The 19,440-nt window shown below is 49.6% G+C and overlaps 2 protein-coding genes across 4 annotated transcripts in view; one reads left to right on the forward strand and one right to left on the reverse strand.

Annotated features, from left to right (window-relative positions):
• The window catches only part of SUSD2 (sushi domain containing 2), a 79,073-nt gene extending 65,394 nt beyond the window's left edge, over positions 1-13,679 (forward strand). For both annotated transcript variants that reach the window (XM_063303146.1, XM_063303147.1), the window contains exons 11-14: positions 10,077-10,331; positions 11,373-11,645; positions 12,539-12,721; positions 13,430-13,679. In XM_063303146.1, coding sequence (XP_063159216.1) covers positions 10,077-10,331; positions 11,373-11,645; positions 12,539-12,721; positions 13,430-13,512 — 794 coding nt within the window. In that variant the 3' untranslated portion in view covers positions 13,513-13,679. The remainder of the gene's footprint in view (positions 1-10,076; positions 10,332-11,372; positions 11,646-12,538; positions 12,722-13,429) is intronic.
• A 2,386-nt stretch (positions 13,680-16,065) lies between these two features.
• Positions 16,066-19,440, reverse strand: part of SMARCD3 (SWI/SNF related, matrix associated, actin dependent regulator of chromatin, subfamily d, member 3) — a 39,615-nt gene continuing 36,240 nt past the window's right edge. For both annotated transcript variants that reach the window (XM_063303150.1, XM_063303148.1), the window contains 2 exons: positions 18,522-18,623; positions 16,066-18,432 (listed from right to left, as the gene is read on the reverse strand). In XM_063303150.1, the coding sequence (XP_063159220.1) occupies positions 18,379-18,432; positions 18,522-18,623 (156 nt within the window). In that variant the 3' untranslated portion in view covers positions 16,066-18,378. The remainder of the gene's footprint in view (positions 18,433-18,521; positions 18,624-19,440) is intronic.

Consider the following 19,440-nt stretch of genomic DNA (forward strand, 5'->3'; position numbering starts at 1 on the left):
GCTAGCTTTCGGGGTGGGTTTAGGCGCACTGGTCGGCAGTCGGTTGGCGAAGCAATCCGCCGTCTTGTGCCCAAGTTTTCCATACCTCCCGCAGGGCTCCCGATTAAATTTCTTCTTTGGGTATGTGGGGCCGGCCGTCCCCACGTGTGGTGCGGGTACCTTTTTGCAGCTGTAGTTCGCGTCTTCCGTAGTTGTCATGAGGAAGGTGCGGTGCGCGTGTTCGGCTTTCCCCGCGAGGTGGATCCACCCGTGTAGAGTTTCTGGGTCGTCGCGGTAGAGGGCCCATTGCAGTACGTCGTGGTTGAGCCCCCTTTTGAACATTTCCAGCAGGGTGGTCTCGGACCAGTCGCTGACCTTCCCCGCGAGGGCTTTGAACTCGAGGGCGTAGTCTGGGACAGTGCGTGTGCCCTGTTTAAGTCTTTGGAGTGCGCTCTTCGCCCTCACTTTGGCTAGTGGGTCTTCGAAGTAGCTTCTCATCTCCTTGATGAAGGCGGGGAAGTTGGCGAGGGCGGGGGAGCTGGACTTGTACAGTTGGACGTACCAGTCCGCCGCCCGGTCTTGTAATTTGATCGCCACGGCAGCGATTTTGTCCACTTCGGAGTCGTAGGAGTGTCCCTGCCTCCCCATGAACTCCCTGGCGTTCGTGATAAAGAACGACAGTTTCGCGGGGTTCCCATCAAAGAAGATGGGGAAGTCCTTTGGGGCCCGGGCGTTTTGTGCGGCCCTTCCTCTCGCTTCCCGGCCTGTGGTGTCGTCCACCTGGGCCGTCTGTTGACCTTCATTTGGCCTGTGGGGGTTCGGCGCTTCGCTCGGGGTGCGGACCTGTGCGGGGACGTCGTTGGGTGGTGCGGGGGGCATGAGCGACTGAAGCATGGTCCGGAGTTCCTCCAGTTGGGTCTGCATGGCCGCGAGACCAGCTCGTGCTTCCTCGTCCACGCTCCGCGCCGCCGCTGGGGCCGGTTCTGTCGGTGTGTCGGCGGGGGTGGGTTGCCGGTGGGGTTCAGTCTCTCTCGGCCGTTGGTCCGCTTCCTCCGCCGTCTGCTGGGTGTCTCCATCGTCCTCCTCCGTGCTTACCGCCGTTGGGCTGTCGCTCCACGCCCGTTGCTGGGGTGCAATGTGGGGCACGGGGTTCTCCGCTGGTTTCGGAAGGTATGTTGCTCCTTCCCGTGGTCGGGTTGCCTCCGTTGCCATCTCCCCTTGGGGTTGGAGCTGAGGCTCGGGTTGGGTCGGGTGGGCATCCGTGGCTCCGGGAGTCCGCGGTGCCTCTGGCCTCGGTCGGTCCTCCTCTGCTTCTTGCCGTGCGGCTCGCCCTCCTTGTCCGCGTCGCGCCGGCCTCATCTTCCTGGTCTTCTCGCCGTCTACTCCTCCCGCGGCTCGTTGTCGTCCGGTGGGGCTCGGCGAGGCTGAGTTTATGACTCTCAGCTTTATGTCATGCGCTGCCTACCTCTGAATAATGCTCAGACACTGGTTCTGTGGAACAGGCTCTGATTTATTCACGGTGTAGGTACAGTATAGGAAAAAAGCTGAGAGTGACAGGAGCGCGCCGGTGCGGGGTTTAAATACCCCGCGCCGGTCAGCGCCCCCTCACTCGCGGTTACGTCACCCCCCTTTGTCCAACACGTTGTCCTGCCGGTAGGTGAGGGGTTGCGAGGCCCTGCTGGCGTTCCGGGATCGCCCATCATCGGTTTCTCTATTCCTCCGGTGATTGCTGTCAGCTGGGCGATCTCCGTTGCGTTAGCGTTAACAGCTTGGGTGTGCCTCGCGATCCGTTTAGCCATTGTTTCTTGTCCTTCAGTCTTTGTAAGTTGATGGCTACTTATCTTGAGCCCCTTCCCCTGTTTCCTTGCTATTGTCATGTGTGCCATTGCACTGATGTCTTCAGCTCAACAGCACTCATGACGCAGAGATATGTCGGTATACCATCGGAAGATGAGACCCCCAGGTCGGAAGATGGTCAAAATGCTACTGGGGAGGAACAGAGGATGAGTTCAACTAGCCCCAGACGTGATGACGCAGCTAGCTCAAAGCCGAAAGGACGGCTAGCGGCCGACGGTGCTGGTGGTGAACGGCGAATCGGATGTTCTAAGGATCAACACACCATTGGAACCTGGAACGTAAGATCTATGAGCCAGGGCAAATTGGATGTGGTTATTGGTGAGAGGTCAAGATTAAAGATAGACATTTTGGGCATCAGTGAACTGAAATGGACTGGAATGGGCCACCTCACATCAAATGACCACCAGATCTACTACTGTGGACAAGAGGACCACAGAAGAAATGGAGTAGCCTTCATAATTAATAGTAAAGTGGCTAAAGCAGTGCTTGGATACAATCCAAAAAACGATAGAATGATCTCAAATCGAATTCAAGGCAAGCCATCTAACATCACAGTGATCCAAATATATGCCTCAACCACAGATGCTGAAGAAGCTGGAGTAGAGCAGTTCTATGAGGATCTGCAGCACCTACTGGAAAACACGCCTAAAAGAGATGTTATTTTCATCACAGGAGACTGGAATGCTAAGGTGGGCGGTCAAATGACACCTGGAATTACAGGTAAGCATGGCCTGGGAGAACAAAACGAAGCAGGACATAGGCTGATAGAATTTTGCCAAGACAACTAACCCTGCATAACAAACACTCTCTTCCAACAACCTAAGAGACGGCTTTATACATGGACTTCCCCAGATGGACAACACCGAAATCAGATTGACTACATCCTTTGCAGCCAAAGGTGGCGGACATCTATACAGTCGGTAAAAACAAGACCTGGAGCTGACTGTAATTCCGATCACAAACTTCTTATTGCACAATTTAGGATCAGACTAAAGAGATTAGGGAAGACCCACAGAACAGCTAGATGTGAGTTCACTAATATTCCTAAGGAATATGCAGTAGAGGTGAAGAATAGATTTAAGGGACTGGACTTAGTAGTTAGGGTCCCGGAAGAACTATGGACAGAAGTTCGCAGCATTGTTCAGGAGGCGGCAACAAAATACATCCCAAAGAAAGAGAAAACCAAGAAGGCAACGTGGTTGTCTGCTGAGACACTAGAAGTAGCCCAAGAAAGAAGGAAAGCAAAAGTCAACAGTGATAGGGGGAGATATGCCCAATTAATTGCAAAATTCCAGAGGTTAGCCAGAAGAGATAAGGAATTATTTTTAAACAAGCAATGCGCAGGAGTGGAAGAAGACAACAGAATAGGAAGGACAAGAGACCTCTTCCAGAAAATTAGAAACATTGGAGGTAAATTCCAGGCAAAAATGGGTATGATCAAAAACAAAGATGGCAAGGACCTAACAAAAGAAGAAGAGATCAAGAAATGGTGGCAAGAATATACGGAAGACCTGTATAGAAAGGATAACAATATTGGGGATAGCTTTGACGGTGTGGTCAGTGAGCTAGAGCCAGACATCCTGAAGAGTGAGGCTGAATGGGCCTTAAGAAGCATTGCTACCAACAAGGCAGCAGGAGACGATGGCATCCCAGCTGAACTGTTCAAAATCTTGCGAGATGATGCTGTCAAGGTGATGCATGCTATATGCCAGCAAATTTGGAAAACACAAGAATGGCCATCAGATTGGAAAAAATCAACTTATATCCCCATACCAAAAAAGGGAAACACTAAAGACTGTTCAAACTATCGAACAGTGGCACTCATTTCACATGCCAGTAAGGTAATGCTCAAGATCCTGCAAGGTAGACTTCAGCAATTCATGGAGCGAGAATTGCCAGATGTACAAGCTGGGTTTAGAAAAGGCAGAGGAACTAGGGACCAAATTTCCAATATCCGCTGGATAATGGAAAAAGCCAGGGTGTTTCAGAAAAACATCTATTTCTGTTTTATTGACTATTCTAAAGCCTTTGACTGTGTGGACCATAACAAATTGTGGCAAATTCTTAGTGGTATGGGGATACCAAATCATCTTGTCTGCCTCCTGAAGAATCTGTATAACGACGAAGTAGCAACAGTAAGAACAGACCACGGAACAATGGACTGGTTTAAGATCGGGAAAGGAGTACGGCAGGGCTGTATACTCTCACCCTACCTATTCAACTTGTACACAGAACACATCATGCGACGTGCTGGGCTTGAGGAATCCAAGGCTGGAGTTAAAATCGCTGGAAGAAACATTAACAATCTCAGATATGCAGATTATACCACTTTGATGGCTGAAAGCAAAGAGGAACTGAGGAGCCTTATGATGAAGGTGAAAGAAGAAAGTGCAAAAGCTGGCTTGCAGATAAACCTCAAAAAAACCAAGATTATGGCAACCAGCTTGATTGATAACTGGCAGATAGAGGGAGAAAATGTAGAAGCAGTGAAAGACTTTGTATTTCTAGGTGCAAAGATTACTGCAGATGCTGACTGCAGTCAGGAAATCAGAAGACGCTTAATCCTTGGGAGAAGAGCAATGACCAATCTCGATAAAATAGTTAAGAGCAGAGACATCACACTGACAACAAAGGTCCGCATAGTTAAACAATGGTGTTCCCCGTAGTAACATATGGCTGCGAGAGCTGGACCGTGAGGAAGGCTGAGAGAAGGAAGATAGATGCTTTTGAACTGTGGTGTTGGAGGAAAATTCTGAGAGTGCCTTGGACTGCAAGAAGATCAAACCAGTCCATCCTCCAGGAAATAAAGCCAGACTGCTCCCTTGAGGGAATGATATTAAAGGCAAAACTGAAATACTTTGGCCACATAATGAGAAGACAGGACACCCTGGAGAAGATGCTGATGCTAGGGAGAGTGGAAGGCAAAAGGAAGAGGGGCCGACCAAGGGCAAGGTGGATGAATGATATTCTAGAGGTGACGGACTCATCCCTGGGGGAGCTGGGGGTGTTGATGACCGACAGGAAGCTCTGGCGTGGGCTGGTCCATGAAGTCACAAAGAGTCGGAAGCGACTGAACAAATAAACAACAAACAACCTTGACCAAGGAAGCCAAAGGATGAGCAGAACTGACAACTGGCCACTGTTTGTCAAGGACAGATCTCACGTTGCAGCTTCCATTTCACTGCCAGCTGAGGCAGGCCAAAGTCAGGTTAAAGTGTTGCAGCATGAAATCAGCTGTGGCACAAGGCCTCCCATGAGGACATTCTAGGGTGTGTGAGGAAGGCTCCTTCAGACGTTCACTATCAGCCAAGCTCCAGTTGACCCAGCAAGTCTGGTGCACAACTGCCCTTTTTCTCCTGGTGGCAAATGAAACGAAGGAAAGAGGCAGAGTTGGGGAGGAGGAGGTGGAGGAGGAGGAGGAGGAGGAGGAGGGCTGCAGTGGAAGAGCCAAGGGAGCTGAGGGACTGCTGACTGATTGCTGATGAGGATGGTTTCCTGAGCACTGCCGATTGCACACGGTGGGTGACTGGAGCATTGCTTGCTACTGACCTAGTTGAGGCAGCTTCAGCAGACATATAAGCAAGTCAGGGGAGGCAGTGTAGAGGAGCTAACCCTGAAGGACTATAAGAACAATTAAGGGTTCCATCATCCAAGCCCTGGGAAGGAAGCGCAGGTGAGAAAAAACTCAAGACACCCCTGGTTTTGTTCTGTTTGGCATAAGATGGGGCAGCAATTTCAGGGTTCTGTGGTTCTACCCTGTAAGAATAAGGATGCATTCCTGCACTCTCCAGGGTGTCTGTTTCCTAACCTGGCCTGCCTTGAAAAGCCGATGGTGTGGCTCCTACCCTGGCTTTGTCCAAACAGTGGTTGAAAACATGACTTCCCCCAGGCCTTGGATTAGGGTGGGTGGTGAGCCTCTCATGCAATTTTCTCCATTTTGGTTGGATGGTTGTTCTGTCTGGATATTTTTTGTCTCCTTGTTGCTTTATTTATTCTTTTTCTGCTGCTTTATCACTGTCAGAGTTGTCAAGGAGTTGGGTGCTCTTATTAATCAAATAAATAAATAGTGTAGAAAAGCATTACTGAAAGCTGGTGGGACAAAACCTAATGAGTGCGAAAGGCAATGTTCTCAAAAGGAAGAAGACAGAGAAAAGAGGGGAAAGTGCCATTTTCCATGAAAGAAGTACACATTTGTTTTGAAATCCAGGACTCTGAGTACAAGGGCCATTTGAGAGAACTTAGATAAGAATTCAAGGAAGGTGAAACAATCAAGCTATTAATGTGGGGGTAAACTATAGACTGACAAACCAGGCAAAATATCCATTAAGGTCCTCCTGGACCAGATTATAGACTTCTCAGGGAGGAAAGAAAAAGTAAAAATTGGAGACTTCAACTGCCCAGAACAATGCTTATCAAACCAACTCAGTCAGGACTACAAGGCGCCCAAAATTCCTCACTGGTTTTGCTGATTGTTTCATTTTCCAGAAGGCTGAGGAAGAGACAAGGGAATTAGCACTCCTAGGGCTGATCCTAACTAATCAGGAAGGGCTAGTTGAAGAGATAAATGCTTTAGGAACTTTGGGAGGATGCAACCATGTCATCTTGGGCTTCAAGTTCCTACAGAAAGACAAATGGGTCACTCTCAGGGAAGATGGAACCAATGTTTTATACTGGTCTTGCTTTCCAGCTCCTTGGTCTCAGCCCCTGTACCCAGACAGCATACCTTCAGAGGCCCTGGCTACCAGCTGCTTCTCTTAAATGCTAGGTCAGTCTGTAATAAGACCTCCCTCATCTGTGACTTGATCGTGGATGAGAAGGCTGACCTGGCATGTATTACCGAGACCTGGCTGAGCCTGGGGAGCAGGGGTGGGGGTGGCCCTTTCAGAGATGTGCCCGGCCAAGTTTCAGGTGTGGCATCAGCCGAGAACCCGGGGCGGGGTGGTGGCATGGTGATTGTCATTCAAGAATCACTTATGGCTTTCAGGAGCACTGCCCTGCAGGTCACTGGATGTAAGACCTTGTTCATTAAGTTGGGCACTAGGGATCAGATGGGATTGCTGCTACAGTACCAGCCTCCCTGTTGCACAGCAGCCTCCTGAGCTCCTTGATGCTATCTCCAGGTTGGCAGTGGAGTTTCCTAGACTTATAATTGTGGTGGACTTTAATCTGCCTTCTTTAGGAATGGGGTCTGAGGTGGCTCAGGAGATCATGACCGTCAAGACAGCCATGGTCCTATCCCAGGTCATCCAGGGCCTGACATGGGACAGAGGTCAGACACTAGATCTGGTGTTCCTGTTGTAGCAGTGGCTATGTGATCTGCAATTGGGGGAGTTGTTGGTGTCCTTCTTGTCATGGTCTGATCAAGCCCTGATTATCATGGGATTCTCTGGCACCCGCTATCTACTGCAGGGAGGCAGGACCCATTGGTCTGGCAACTGATGGACCTGGAGGAATTCCAGAGGGAGCTGGGAGTTGTTCCTGGTGATCTGCTGCATGGTCCATCCAATGCCTTGGTTGCTACCTGGAACAAAAGGGCAGCTGAGGCTTTGGATCAGATCACACCCATGCAGCCTCTCCCCTCTCAGAGATCCTGTCACTCCCTGTGGTTTATGGAGGAGCTGAGAGGGCTGAAATGAGAGAATAGATGTCTTAAGTGCCATTGGTGCTCAACTAGTGATGATGTGGGGGAGATGGGCGGTGATAAAAATATGATAAATAAATAGATAAACTCAACCAAACACAGGTTAGAGCCGCTATTAAGGACTACCTTGTGGCAGTGAGGGCAGCGAAGCAACAGTACTTCTCTGCCCTTGTTGCATCCACAGATTGCTGCCCCACAGCCCTCTTTCAAGTAACATGAGCCCTCTTGGGTAAAGGGGGCACAGGGAACCTCTTACAGGGGCATGAGGAGGAATTTTCACAGCATCTGTCAAATGAAATAGCTTGAATTCACTCGCATTTGGACACTGGCTTTGTTGCTGGTCTGAAGGAGATGCCTAGGATGGAGTCTTCCCTAGTTATCTGGGAATGGTTTTGGAAGTCTCTCAAGACTTGGTTGTGCCAGCAGGCCTAGGGACCCTTGGGGATGGGTGAGCTAGTGAGGTGGCTCCACTATTTTTAATATCCCTCCGTCTATTGTTTCCTTTCTGTTTTTAGCTCTGTTTTTATTGTTTTAATCTTTTTAGTAATTATACATACTGATTTTATGTAATAATTGTTTTATATATTTACTGTTTTAATTGGATTGTTGTACACCACCCAGAGTCACTTTCATGAGATGGGTGACTATATAAACATGATAAATAAATAAATAAAATAAAAATGGGAGCATAGCTATATATGCACACACTAGATTTCAGGAGAACCAATCTGGGCCTGCTTCGAAAGTACTAGATGAAATGCTATGGACAAAAATCCTCTCTTTGGAGGGATGCAGGAGCTCTGCCATCTCACTAATATCTTTCTTACATTTGAGAGTGTTGAAGGAATGTGTGGATGTCATCTTTCTCAGCCCCTTTCTGTGGCCAGTTTGGTTGACCATGAGAATGCAAAGAATATACAGGTAGTTTTCAACTTACAACAGATATGAGGGAGCACATGAGGGTGCAAGGGAGCCACTGGGAGGGTGCACAGGGGTGCCTAAGGGTGCAAGGGAGGCACGGCAAGGCTCAGGGAGGGTGCACGGGGGTGTGCAAATAGCCAGTGCAGGTGGGGGAGTGGGTGGGGGAGCACAGAGGAGCTGGGGGAGGTGCGCAGGTGGGGAAGACTTACCCCAGCAACTTGCAACCTTCCCTGCCAGCCTCCCCCTAACCCTACCCCTAATCACGCATGGGTTGGGGGAGACCTTGGGAGGGCCAAGGGAGGCTGCAGGTGGGCAGCTGCTGTGGGTGGGCATGCACTACAGAGGGCAGATGGGCAGGGGGATGCTACAGAGTATAAGATCCCTGGGATCTCATACTCCATAGTGGGCTCCTTGGAAGAAAAAGCATTGATTTTGCTTGTGAGAAGCTGGCAGGGAAGGTCAAAAATGGCAATCACATGACCTCAGCTTGCTGCAACATTGTAACTGCAATCCAGGCACCCAAGCATCAAATTTGCAGACCACACAAAGATGGGGGATACCAAACAACTTAAAAGACATTGTCAAGATTCAGGATGACTTTAATAAGCTGGAACGATGGACAAAAACCTAGCAAAATGAACTACAATAGGGAGAAATGCAAGTACTACATTTGGGTAGAAAAAAATCAAAGGAGTAAGTATATACAGTGAGTTGGGATAATACAGGACAGCAGTACATGCAGAAAGAATCTGGGTATCTTGGTGGATCACAAGCTGAGCACAGCCCAACAGGGTGATGCAGCTACAGAAAAACACAAATGCAGTCTCAGACTGCATCAACAGAAGGGTCTACAAACCAGCTCTTACAAGGAACAGCTGAAAGCTGGGTATTATTAGCCCCAAGAAGAGGCAACTGGGGGGACTCAAGGCAGCAGTCTTCCAATATCTGAAGGGTTGTCACATGAAAGAGGGAATGAACTTATTCTCTAGTGTCCCAGAGGAGAGGCCAAAACCAGTGTGTTAAAACTACCAAGAAGGTGGTTCAGGCTATATATCAGGAGGAACTTCATCATGCAGGTTATGAACCAGAGGATCATCCTGCCACATGAAGTGTGTTCTCCTTCACTGAAGGTCTTCAGACAGAGGCTGTGTGTTTATTTGTCAGAAATGCTCTAGTGAATTTTGCACTGAGACGTGGGTTGGACTAGGTGACTTCTAAGATCCCTGCCAGTTCTATGATTCTATGAATTTATAGAAAAGCCATGGAAGAAATCAAACTGAATGACCATTCCTCCTCTACTTAATGCCCAGGCAAAGATGGCTGGTTTGAAACTGCAAAACTTTAGACCAGAAATAAGGAACTGTGACATTCCAGGTGACTCTGAGCTACAACTCCAGACAGCTCCAACTGTTGTGGATGGATCCTGCAGAGGGATGTTCATCCTTACTGTAGGCCTGCAGATGGGTGGTCTGGAGCTTAGAAGCTCATTGGTCCTCTCCTTACAGGGAGCCAGTTCTGAGAGCATTCATAGAGTTGGATCCCAGGAAAAATAAAATTAACATGCCAAGTGATCATGTATCAAACCTTCTTTGGGAGTAACTCTGAATTCTTTCCAGTCACTCTAGCATAATGTTGGTGCCTTCTAATTCCACAGGGTCTTGCTTTGTCTTTTCTGCAGGTCTTTTCCTCTATACCACCCCTGGGCAGAATGTCACTGTGATGTTCTCTTCCGGAGCTGGCGTAGAAGTGAGTGGCTATGGAGGAAGGGTGTTAAGTGTGACCATTTTGCTGCCAGAGGCATTCCAGAATCACACAGAAGGGCTCCTTGGGTTGATGAATGGCAAACCTCAGGATGATCTGACCCTTCGCAATGGAACAGTCCTAGATGTCAGCAGCAGTGGCCCCCAAGAACACTTTACTTTTGGAGCAGATTGTGAGTATGGCTGTTCTGGAGAAAAAGAAGAACAGTAGCAGGAAATGCAGAGCCAAATGCAGAAATGATGGGCAGAGCTCAACTTTGGCTAGCCAAGTCCCCTTAGTGATTCAAAATAGTTAGACTCCCTTGGCATATTATCTTCAAAAGGGGTAATATCAAGAGAATTTAAAACTGAATAAAATACGACAATAAGCAAGCAAATCAGGGGGTGCTTGCAGTGATGAATTTGCTTCTGGGTAGTAAAATAATGTCTGGTGTCTTCCCAGAATTTCATAGGCCACTCCTGTTAAAAAACACAGCTTCATTAAATATTACTCCACCTACACAGAGGCACTTTAGCTGCTAAGTATGTGGAGACCCCTCTGTCTCAAGAAATATGTCCTGCACCCAGGAAGCCACAAGTCAAGGTGAAAAGTCCTGCACTGACATTTTGCCCAACTCACTCACCCAGAGTGTGTGGAAGATGCTGTTTACTGTGAGCAATTTTAAATCTTGTGATACCCCCCATTGGGTGTGGTCCAGTCAAGATACCTTTTGGATGCCTCCATGGCTCCTTATGGTTTATTTTATTTTCTTTAATTTTTTTATTGTGTTGTATTTATTTAACATATTTATATGGCTGCCTGTCTAGCATGTATTAGAAGTTATGGCTCTTGCATATGGAGGGAATATGGCAGAAAAGTCACCAAATCTGCATTTCTTAAGCAATGTCTTAGCACTGCTTGCTGTGTTCTGTAACCTCTTAAAGGCCATTTCAAGCTGCATCAAAAGTTTTGCATTAAGGCTGCACTTGTCTGTGACCCACAGATAGAGACAACTGGAGTTCTTGCCCTTAGCAAATGTATCAAGGAACCAAAAAAACAGCATCCACAGCAAAACCAAACAGCCACTCTTCCTCCTGGAAGCAGATTTGGGAGAGAAGCAAAAGTCAATCCAGAGGTTGCAAAAGGAAGCCAATATACATTGCTGTGAGCTTCGGTGTTATAGTTGAAGTATTCAATCCTTCTTCAGGACTTGAACTTCCTTTCTTCTTTTTAGGGGCAATTACAAATGAAACATCCCTTTTCACCTACGACACCCAGTACTTGTTGCATAACTTCTCCCATGGACCAAAGCACCATTCTTCTTTCGTGCCACTGTTTTCTCCTCCTGAAGACTCAGATGAAACTCTCATGCAGCAGGTGGCTTTGGTCTGCCAAGCAGATCCTTTCTGCAGGTTTGATGTCCTGACAACCAGAGACTTGGCTGTGGGAAACATCACCAAGTTGTCCCATCAGAATTTCAGACAACTGCAGGAGAACTTACGGCCAGGTAACTAGGCCTCTGTCCCTGATATTCCTAAGCTCAGGGGCTTCATCTCTGAGTCTGCTGCCTGTGGTCAGTGGCATTTCACATCTGGCACAGGAAGGTAATCTGAAGAACACACTCTGCACCCAGTGAAGTTCAGGCTGACCTCACAACCCAGCCTTCAGTTCAGTCCCATAGCAATAAATGTGGCTTCCTGCAGCCACCAAGAGCTTCTGAGTGTTCCCAGTCACGTTGCAGTGCCAACTAAGGTCCTCTGAGTAGGTGGCCTTGCCTCTGGCTGAGAACCTGGCAATCCCCAATCAGTTGGAGTCAATTCATTAAATTGAAATAAACGAATAAATAAATGGCCTCCCCAATCTCTCTGGAGATTTATGTGCTGCTGTAGGGGAATTTTAAGTAGCCACGAAAGGTTAGCTAGAAATGAAGGCACATTTCAGCTAGAAACTAAGTTATTCTGCTTGCAAGGCAACATTCTAGCCTGCCCTGGCCTTTCTTGAATGCCAGGTGCGTGGAATGGCCTTTTGAAAGGGACCCATTTTGACACCCACCCATGGGCACTCTAGAGCAAAAAGGAAGGAATGGGACAGTATCCTACTACATGGCCTAAGTCAGCCCTGCTACCCTGTCATTTAACAACTTCTGAAGCATTAACCCCTATAGGCAGGCCACACTGAGCTAGCCCAGGTGGGCTATCCAGGCATTAGCTGCTCCCTTCATGGGGGGTGGGGGGGAGGGAGGGAGAAGATGGGACTTCTGCCTCCAGGCTTCGCATGTGTGCCAGGCCCTCCATCGACACACCCGGGCCATTTGGGCACAGGGTTAGGGTTAGGGTTAGGGTTAGGGTTCACCAAAACTTCACCAAAAAGCCACTTGGTCTGCTTCTTCCCCTCCCCCAGTGACTTCGTGTGGCTGGCTGGCTGCCCCCTCTAATGGGGTGAAAGAAGGAACCCGTTACCTAGCAGGGTCTCTTCTCAGCTTCCACTGCCATCCAGGCTACAGCCTTGTGGGCTCAGCAGCCAGAAGATGCCAGGACAACGGGGCCTGGTCAGGACAACCCACCAGGTGCCTTCCCAATGCAGGTAAGAGCCCCTAAGCAGTGCTGTCCCCAGCCCCTTACACCTGAACCCCAACCCCTGAGATTAGCAGGAGCTGCCAGGTTAGCACTGTGGATCTTGATTTTGTATGCTGGACAAGAAGGAGCAGGGGGAATGTGGAGCAGGGGGAATAGACACAATGGGATTATTGTGTCCTTTGCAAGAGAGAGCTGAGAGATGCACAGCCAGCAGGGCTTGCTAGCAGCCCCCGAGTCAGGATGTCTCAGCCCTGGCCCCACTCCACATCCACAGGGGACACAGGCCCTCCAGAGTGGGGATGGGGAGCTGGGTTGAGGTAATGGTGAATGCCCCTTTTCAAGAAGCCATTTCTTGACCCAGAAACTTTGGGTAACTATTCATTGGTCTCTAACCTTCCCTTGCTTGGAACGGCTGTTGAGAAGGTAGTGAGGTTGCAGGGGGCTCGGGAAAAAGCAGATTATCTGGGCCTGCTGGGAGATGACATTGATCATACTTCTGGCTGAAACTAGGAGAGGACAGATGTGACCCTACTGGTGTTGCTTTATCTGTCAGAGGCTTTTGATACCATAGAGGCATGCTGAGCATAACTGTCATAGAAATATAGCATTTAAAACTTGGAAGGTGCCTAGCGGATTGTCCAGTCCAATCCCATTGCTTAGAGCAGGAATCCTCTCCTGCAGCATCTCTGATGGCCTTTGTTGTTCTTTTTCCCAGGGACCGCACTGCAACTGCCACTGTTCCCCTTTGCACCCACATTTAGCATCCTGAACTTTGCATTAATCCTCTGGATAATCTGACAACGTAGCTACAGAAAAGACGGGGGGGAGGGGCACCACTGGTAAGACTGTATCTCTCAGCTTCCCATCACAATGAAAGCAATCTGAAGAAACTGTACTTTGGATGACAAGCTATGACTCTCTCAGCAACGAAACGTCAGGAGGGCAGAGCTGCCACAAATCTAGTGATGGACACATTTGTTTTCCAGGACAAAGGGTTTGGCTTCCCACTCACACTGAGTCCAGGCAAAGGGGTTGTGCACTCAAGTCCTTGGGAGGTGCAGGTGGCAGTTTCATCAGCAAGGATTCAGATCACTCCAAAGCCAACTCTTTGCAAAGTGGCTTCCTGCACTCAGCACCCTAACCCTAACCCTCCATCCCACAAAAAGACATTTCAGGGGTAGTGTCATGCTCCCTGATCAAATGTTCCCAGAACACCTTATCGGACTTGCATCCATCTTCCAGCAACCCGTGTCAACCCGCGAGTCGCCATCAGGGAGGCGGAGTCAGACTAGCGTGTGAATCATTTTGTTTGGGCTGGATGCTCCTTGCCCCAAGGTCATCGGGAGAGAAACCATTCTAATCAGCTGCCAGCACGGGAAGGAGGGGCACATCCCTAAGGGGGCAGTGGGGGGGGGGATTCGAAGTCTCTGTGATTTTAAATGTAGAATTGCATGGGAAATGGCATTTACAACTTTTTACCCTGTACTGGACACTTCACTTCATTAAATAGATTTCTAGGCAATTGCTTATGAGACTTGATTGAGTGAAAGCTCGAGTGCTCCAGTCATCACATAGAGTTGTGAATCCTTAAACCTGCGACTTTACCTGGTGACTGTTGTACCCAGTTGAGAGTGGAGGGACATGTCTGAAGTGTCAAAGCCGAGGTCAAGAGAACCGTTGTTTTTGGGAGACACCAATGGTTCTCTGCAGTACCTAATTAAATGGAAACATTTCCCTGATCCCGAATGGGTTTACAGCCGCCATGTCAAGGTGCCTGCACTAACTCGTAAATTCCATACTAAATATCCTGATAAACCCTCACCCTTACATCCCTTCCCACATATTATTCTTTTCTTAACCTTTTGCATTAATTGTTGTGTAGTCTTTTTTTCAGAAGGGCAGTATGTCACGCGCCCCAATCAAATGTTCCTAGAACACCTTATCGGACTCACATCCATCTTCTAGCAACCCATGTCAACCCACAAGTTGCCAGCAGGTAGGGGAAGCTGGGTTGGAGTGTGAATCATTTTGTTTGGGCTAGATGCTCCTTGCCCCAAGGTCATCAGGAGAGAAACTGTTCCAACCAGCTGCTAGCATGGGAAGGAGGGGCACATACCTGGGGGGGGGGAATTTGAAGTCTCTGTGATTTTAAATGTAGAATTTCATGGGAAGTGGCATTCACAACTTTTTACCCTGTACTAGATGCTTCGCTTCATTAAATAGATTTCTAGGCAATTGCTTATGAGTCTTGATTGAGTGAAAGCTCAGGTACTCCAGTCATCACAGGAAGGCATGCAGGGAGCAGTGGCTAACCAGGAGGCCAAATGAAAGAGCACACACAGGCAGCCACACCAAGACAGCATCTCCTTGCCCAGCAATGGCCCTTTGGCTGATTCCTAGCGAGTTTTCTGGAGAGGCAGGAGGCAGCCACTGCCTGAGGCCTAGAGCGGAGCTGAAGCCAGCTCTGGCTTTGCTTGCTTTGGGGGAATGAGATGCCCAGAATGAGAGGAACTCCAAATGAGGTTTGAGAGATGGAGAACGAAGTAGACGTACAGCTTTTCCCCACTTAGGATCAGAATCACATGGCAGATGCCTGCTTAGTTGGTGCCTGAGATTCTCTACGTGGCTGGTTTCACATGAGCCTGGTAACTGGGCCAGGGACAAGGGTGTTCTACAGATATCCAAACCTTCGGGGGCACTTCTCCTCCCACCCCCACCAGGACAGATAACGCTCCACAGTCAGAGAGGGCTGTCACTGTTCTCCTCATTAAAGGCCTGCTTCCTTTGCCAGGGGCACCACTGGGTTTCCCTGCCAGTGGGTGATTTTAGAGAAAGGGAGGGGGGCTTCGTGGTGTGCCTCCCAGCAACCCACCTTCTACCCTCTGTGGCTGCCCTGGGGGAGGAAGAGTCACTGCACAGTCAAGCGGCCTGTACCACTTCCTGCCTGGCCCTGCTAGAAGAAGGGGTAGTAACATCGTGATGCTTTGCTGAGATTCTTCAAAGGGGAAATCTAGCACTTTCTGGAAAAGTAGGGTAAGAACTATGTGCTCCCCAAATACCAGCATTTCACCCAATTATAGCTGCTTGCTGCCAAAACTACCAGTAAAAAGAGGTGGCAGCCACGGTTGATTGCTTTGAGCATCTTGAGCAAACGGGACCCCTATTGACTCCAGCCAAGCCAGAGCTCTTCCATCCTGAATACATGCACTTATCCTCTTCGCTTTAACACAGAGCTCGGCATCTGCCCATTGGCCTACATTCTAGTTTTCAGCGGGCTTCCTCTGCTGCTTGTACATCTCTGTGGGTAACAGGCTGCCCAATGAAGTGGCCCTATCATAGAAGAGATACAAAGCAATGAAGGTCTTTTTTATTGAAATGCTGTTCTACAAATCACTCTGCACCAAACAACAAAGAAACAGCAGCCACAGTGGGGAGTAATGTGGGGCTTGTGATTCCTTCTTGGCCCCAGTGACTGTGTGTCCCCAAAGAGGGCCAAAGGGCAATCTTGCTGCCAGTGAAATCACGGGCTAAAAACAAACACTGTAAAACAACAGCACAGTCATGACGAGACTTTCACCCAGTCACGGAATCTGCTTGGTTGCTTGATCCTTTCAGTCCCAGCCTGAGGGGGACTACGTTGCACACAACCTGAAGGTACCTTTGCATTTTTCTTACCACCCACTGAAGGATGCCATGAGCCTCTGTGGGACACAAGTTGGGAGGGGAAGGGGCAGAGGCAGGGGGAGGAGGAGGAGGAGCTTTTCCTTGCTTTCCAGATTACTCCCCCCCCCATTTGTTGGAGATTCAGGGTGGTCCTAACAGCAGACAAGTCAGTGTCCATCTTGTGCTGCCCTGGGTTTCCTTCCATGTGCTCCAGAACCCTTTGCCAGCCAACCAAGAGGGCAGGTCTAATTCTGACCACCTTCTGCTATGATGAACTCCAGAAGGCCGAGCCATACCCAGCTGGGACACGCAGCCAGCCCCCACCTCAGGTGGAAGAGAGTCTGCCACCCCTTTTCTGCTTCCAGGGGATTGAGAGAGACGTCTGGGAGACAGACAGACATTTGACCCACACTTGTCTTGTCTTCTGTGCAGCCCATTGCTTTTCTGCAATGGTTTCATCTCACACAATGGGAACTGCGCTGCCAACCAGGCAGTGGCCCTTCACCACAGCTGCCGCTTGGCTGCTCTTCTGTCCTTGCTCTCTGGGGCTCCAGTTAGCAGCACAACACTCCTCTTCCCCGACACACTCTTGCGGGCACCCAGCTGGTGCCCCCACAACCTGCACAGTGTAGTTCCTCCACTGAAAGTGCGGTCGCTGATCAGGGTGGGCCGCTTTTCCTCCATGCCAGCTTCTCGCCGAGGATCCAAGTTGAGCATCTTCCCATTGACTCTGGCAGGCGGGAGCAGGATGGGCTGGCTTGCATCGAGGTGCCCCCTCCCATGGGGGAGGCAGGCAGCTGTGTGGCGGCCTCCCCCCCACGTTCCTGGGCGAGGGCAGTCCTGTAGACAGCAGTCAAGTCAGACCAGCCCGGAGCCAATCCAAGCTCTGTGTCAGCACTCCTTAAAGCCTGGCATTCCGAAGCACAGCCAAGGCCCCTTCCCCGGCGGCAGTGACTCTTTACCAGTAAGGTTGGGAAGGAGAAGGGAGGGAAGCTATGACTCCCCAGTCCAGGAGAGTCCGCGCTGCCTGCCAGGGCAGCTTTCCATCCCCTCGTGCCTTGGGGGGCCAGGATGAGTTGGCCTCGGCAGAACCCACCTGTTGCTTGCAGGCAGTGCTCTACAGCTGGGCTCCAGCAATCACTCTTCCTAGACCTGCCAGTTGGAAGGATCAGCACAATGCTCCTGCCATGCAACTATACATCTGGCTGATCGGTTTTTCTTCCTCACTTGCCCCTGGATCTCCCGCATGTGAGGGAAATGCCCTCAGCAGCCACCAGATCCAGGGCTGCCGCAAGAGACCCCCTTCCCCAGGCTCAGCTTTACTACACAGCAGAAGGGGTCTCCCAGGCAGCAACCTGTCAAGAGAGAGGCCAGTCCAATTCTGAAGAAAGCAGCTGCTCTTCATCAATCTTCCATGCAATCTCAGTATCACCCTAGCATTGCACCACCTTTTTCAAGGTTCATCAGCTTCATGCAGCCTACAATAGAGTATGTACCAGAACTCCTTCTACAGCTGGACTTATTATTGCTGTGACCATTTGCAGCAAATGGGTACCAGGAATATCTTACACAGTAGCGTGGTCACTGAGCTGCAAAGGTGCAGGCTGTCCGCAGGACAGAGCATCATCAGTCAAGACACTGAGAAAGATTTGGGAACCTCCTACTGTGGACTTTGGCCTCTTGCCTCTCCAGTCCCTCTCCGCAGCCCACACACAGGCCTCGGTCTCCACCAGCTACTGACAAGGATAAATGATGGAGACAGAAATCTCACCTCCTCCTGGGCCGGTCTGAGCAGCTTGTGCAGGAGAAGGAGGAGGAGGAAGTGGTGGGTGGGGCAAAGCACACTCTAAAGCTGGTGCTGCTGGTGCTGTGGTGGGATCTCCCAGGCTAGTCATGAAGCAGGTCCATTCTCAGTGGAAAGGGTCAGGTTATGGAACACAGAAAAGTCCATGCTTGATGGAACAGTGGGGGACGGGGGGGGAACCTGGTGCTAGCAAACTTTTATGTATTGCGCACCCCCAGAGACTGTTCCAACTCTTGCCGGCGCTGCTGGATCTGAAAGTATGAAAGAAAGCAGTGGGTTAGGCTGAGGGAGCTTGTGGGGCCAAGGAGAATCGGATTCACCAGCCAGCCCACTGCCTTGCCTTGCAGTAGAAGTATCTGCTCACAGCCTCCTGGGACCATGGCTCATGGTAGAACTCTGCCCTCCGCTCCTCTTCAGGGTTCCCCACCACATCTGTCATTACCTGCAGGTCAAGAGAACTTCATAAGCATCAGTCAAGCCAGAGTGCCCCAGGCCCAAACATGGCTCCCTTCATATATCAATGGAGAAAAGAAACAAATAATTATGACCAAACACTCACCATGACTTGCATCTCAGCACTTGCCATTGTCCACCCAAAGCTCTTGAATAACCCTCCTGAGCAGACATTGGATTACTTGAGCATTCTTGGCATGACACCACTTTTTCCAAGAAAGAGGAGGATATGGGGCATTAACTGGGAACACCAGTTAACTACTATATTAATTAGACAATGCCTATTTGTCATATTCATCGTATTTTGTGAGGCACATTAAGAAAAGAATATGATTTCTAAGCCCCTCAAATGGCACAGAAACCGTGTGACCTTAGGGGAAATATGCAGCCTGCCGAGATATAGAGAAAGCACTTCAGGTATGAAATATTCTAAGAGCCAGAGGTCCAACGACATTCTGTCTTCGCTTGCCAACAACCTCATTTGTCAGAAGGTAAAAGAAGGAATGAGGGGATTTGTCATCTTGGACCGTTTCCTGACTGGGAAGGCTATTGAGCAACGGAGCAGCCTCTTTCCTGGAATCACGGGGGGTTCATCACCAGAAGCTCTCAAGAAAATACTGGACAGCCATTTGTCCAGGATGGCATGAGGGCTCCTGCGCGGGGCGGCGGTTGGACTAGAAGACCTCCAAGGCGCCTTCCAACCACAGCAGTCTCTAGTTCTATGTTTTGCCTACCGAAGGCACAGCTGAGGGCAGATATGAGTCTTCCAAGTCTGGGAGGTCGCCACTGAGAAGAGGAAATGGACC

Source organism: Candoia aspera, chromosome 4, assembly GCF_035149785.1.
Source record: "Candoia aspera isolate rCanAsp1 chromosome 4, rCanAsp1.hap2, whole genome shotgun sequence".
In the NCBI taxonomy this organism is placed as follows: domain Eukaryota; kingdom Metazoa; phylum Chordata; class Lepidosauria; order Squamata; family Boidae; genus Candoia; species Candoia aspera.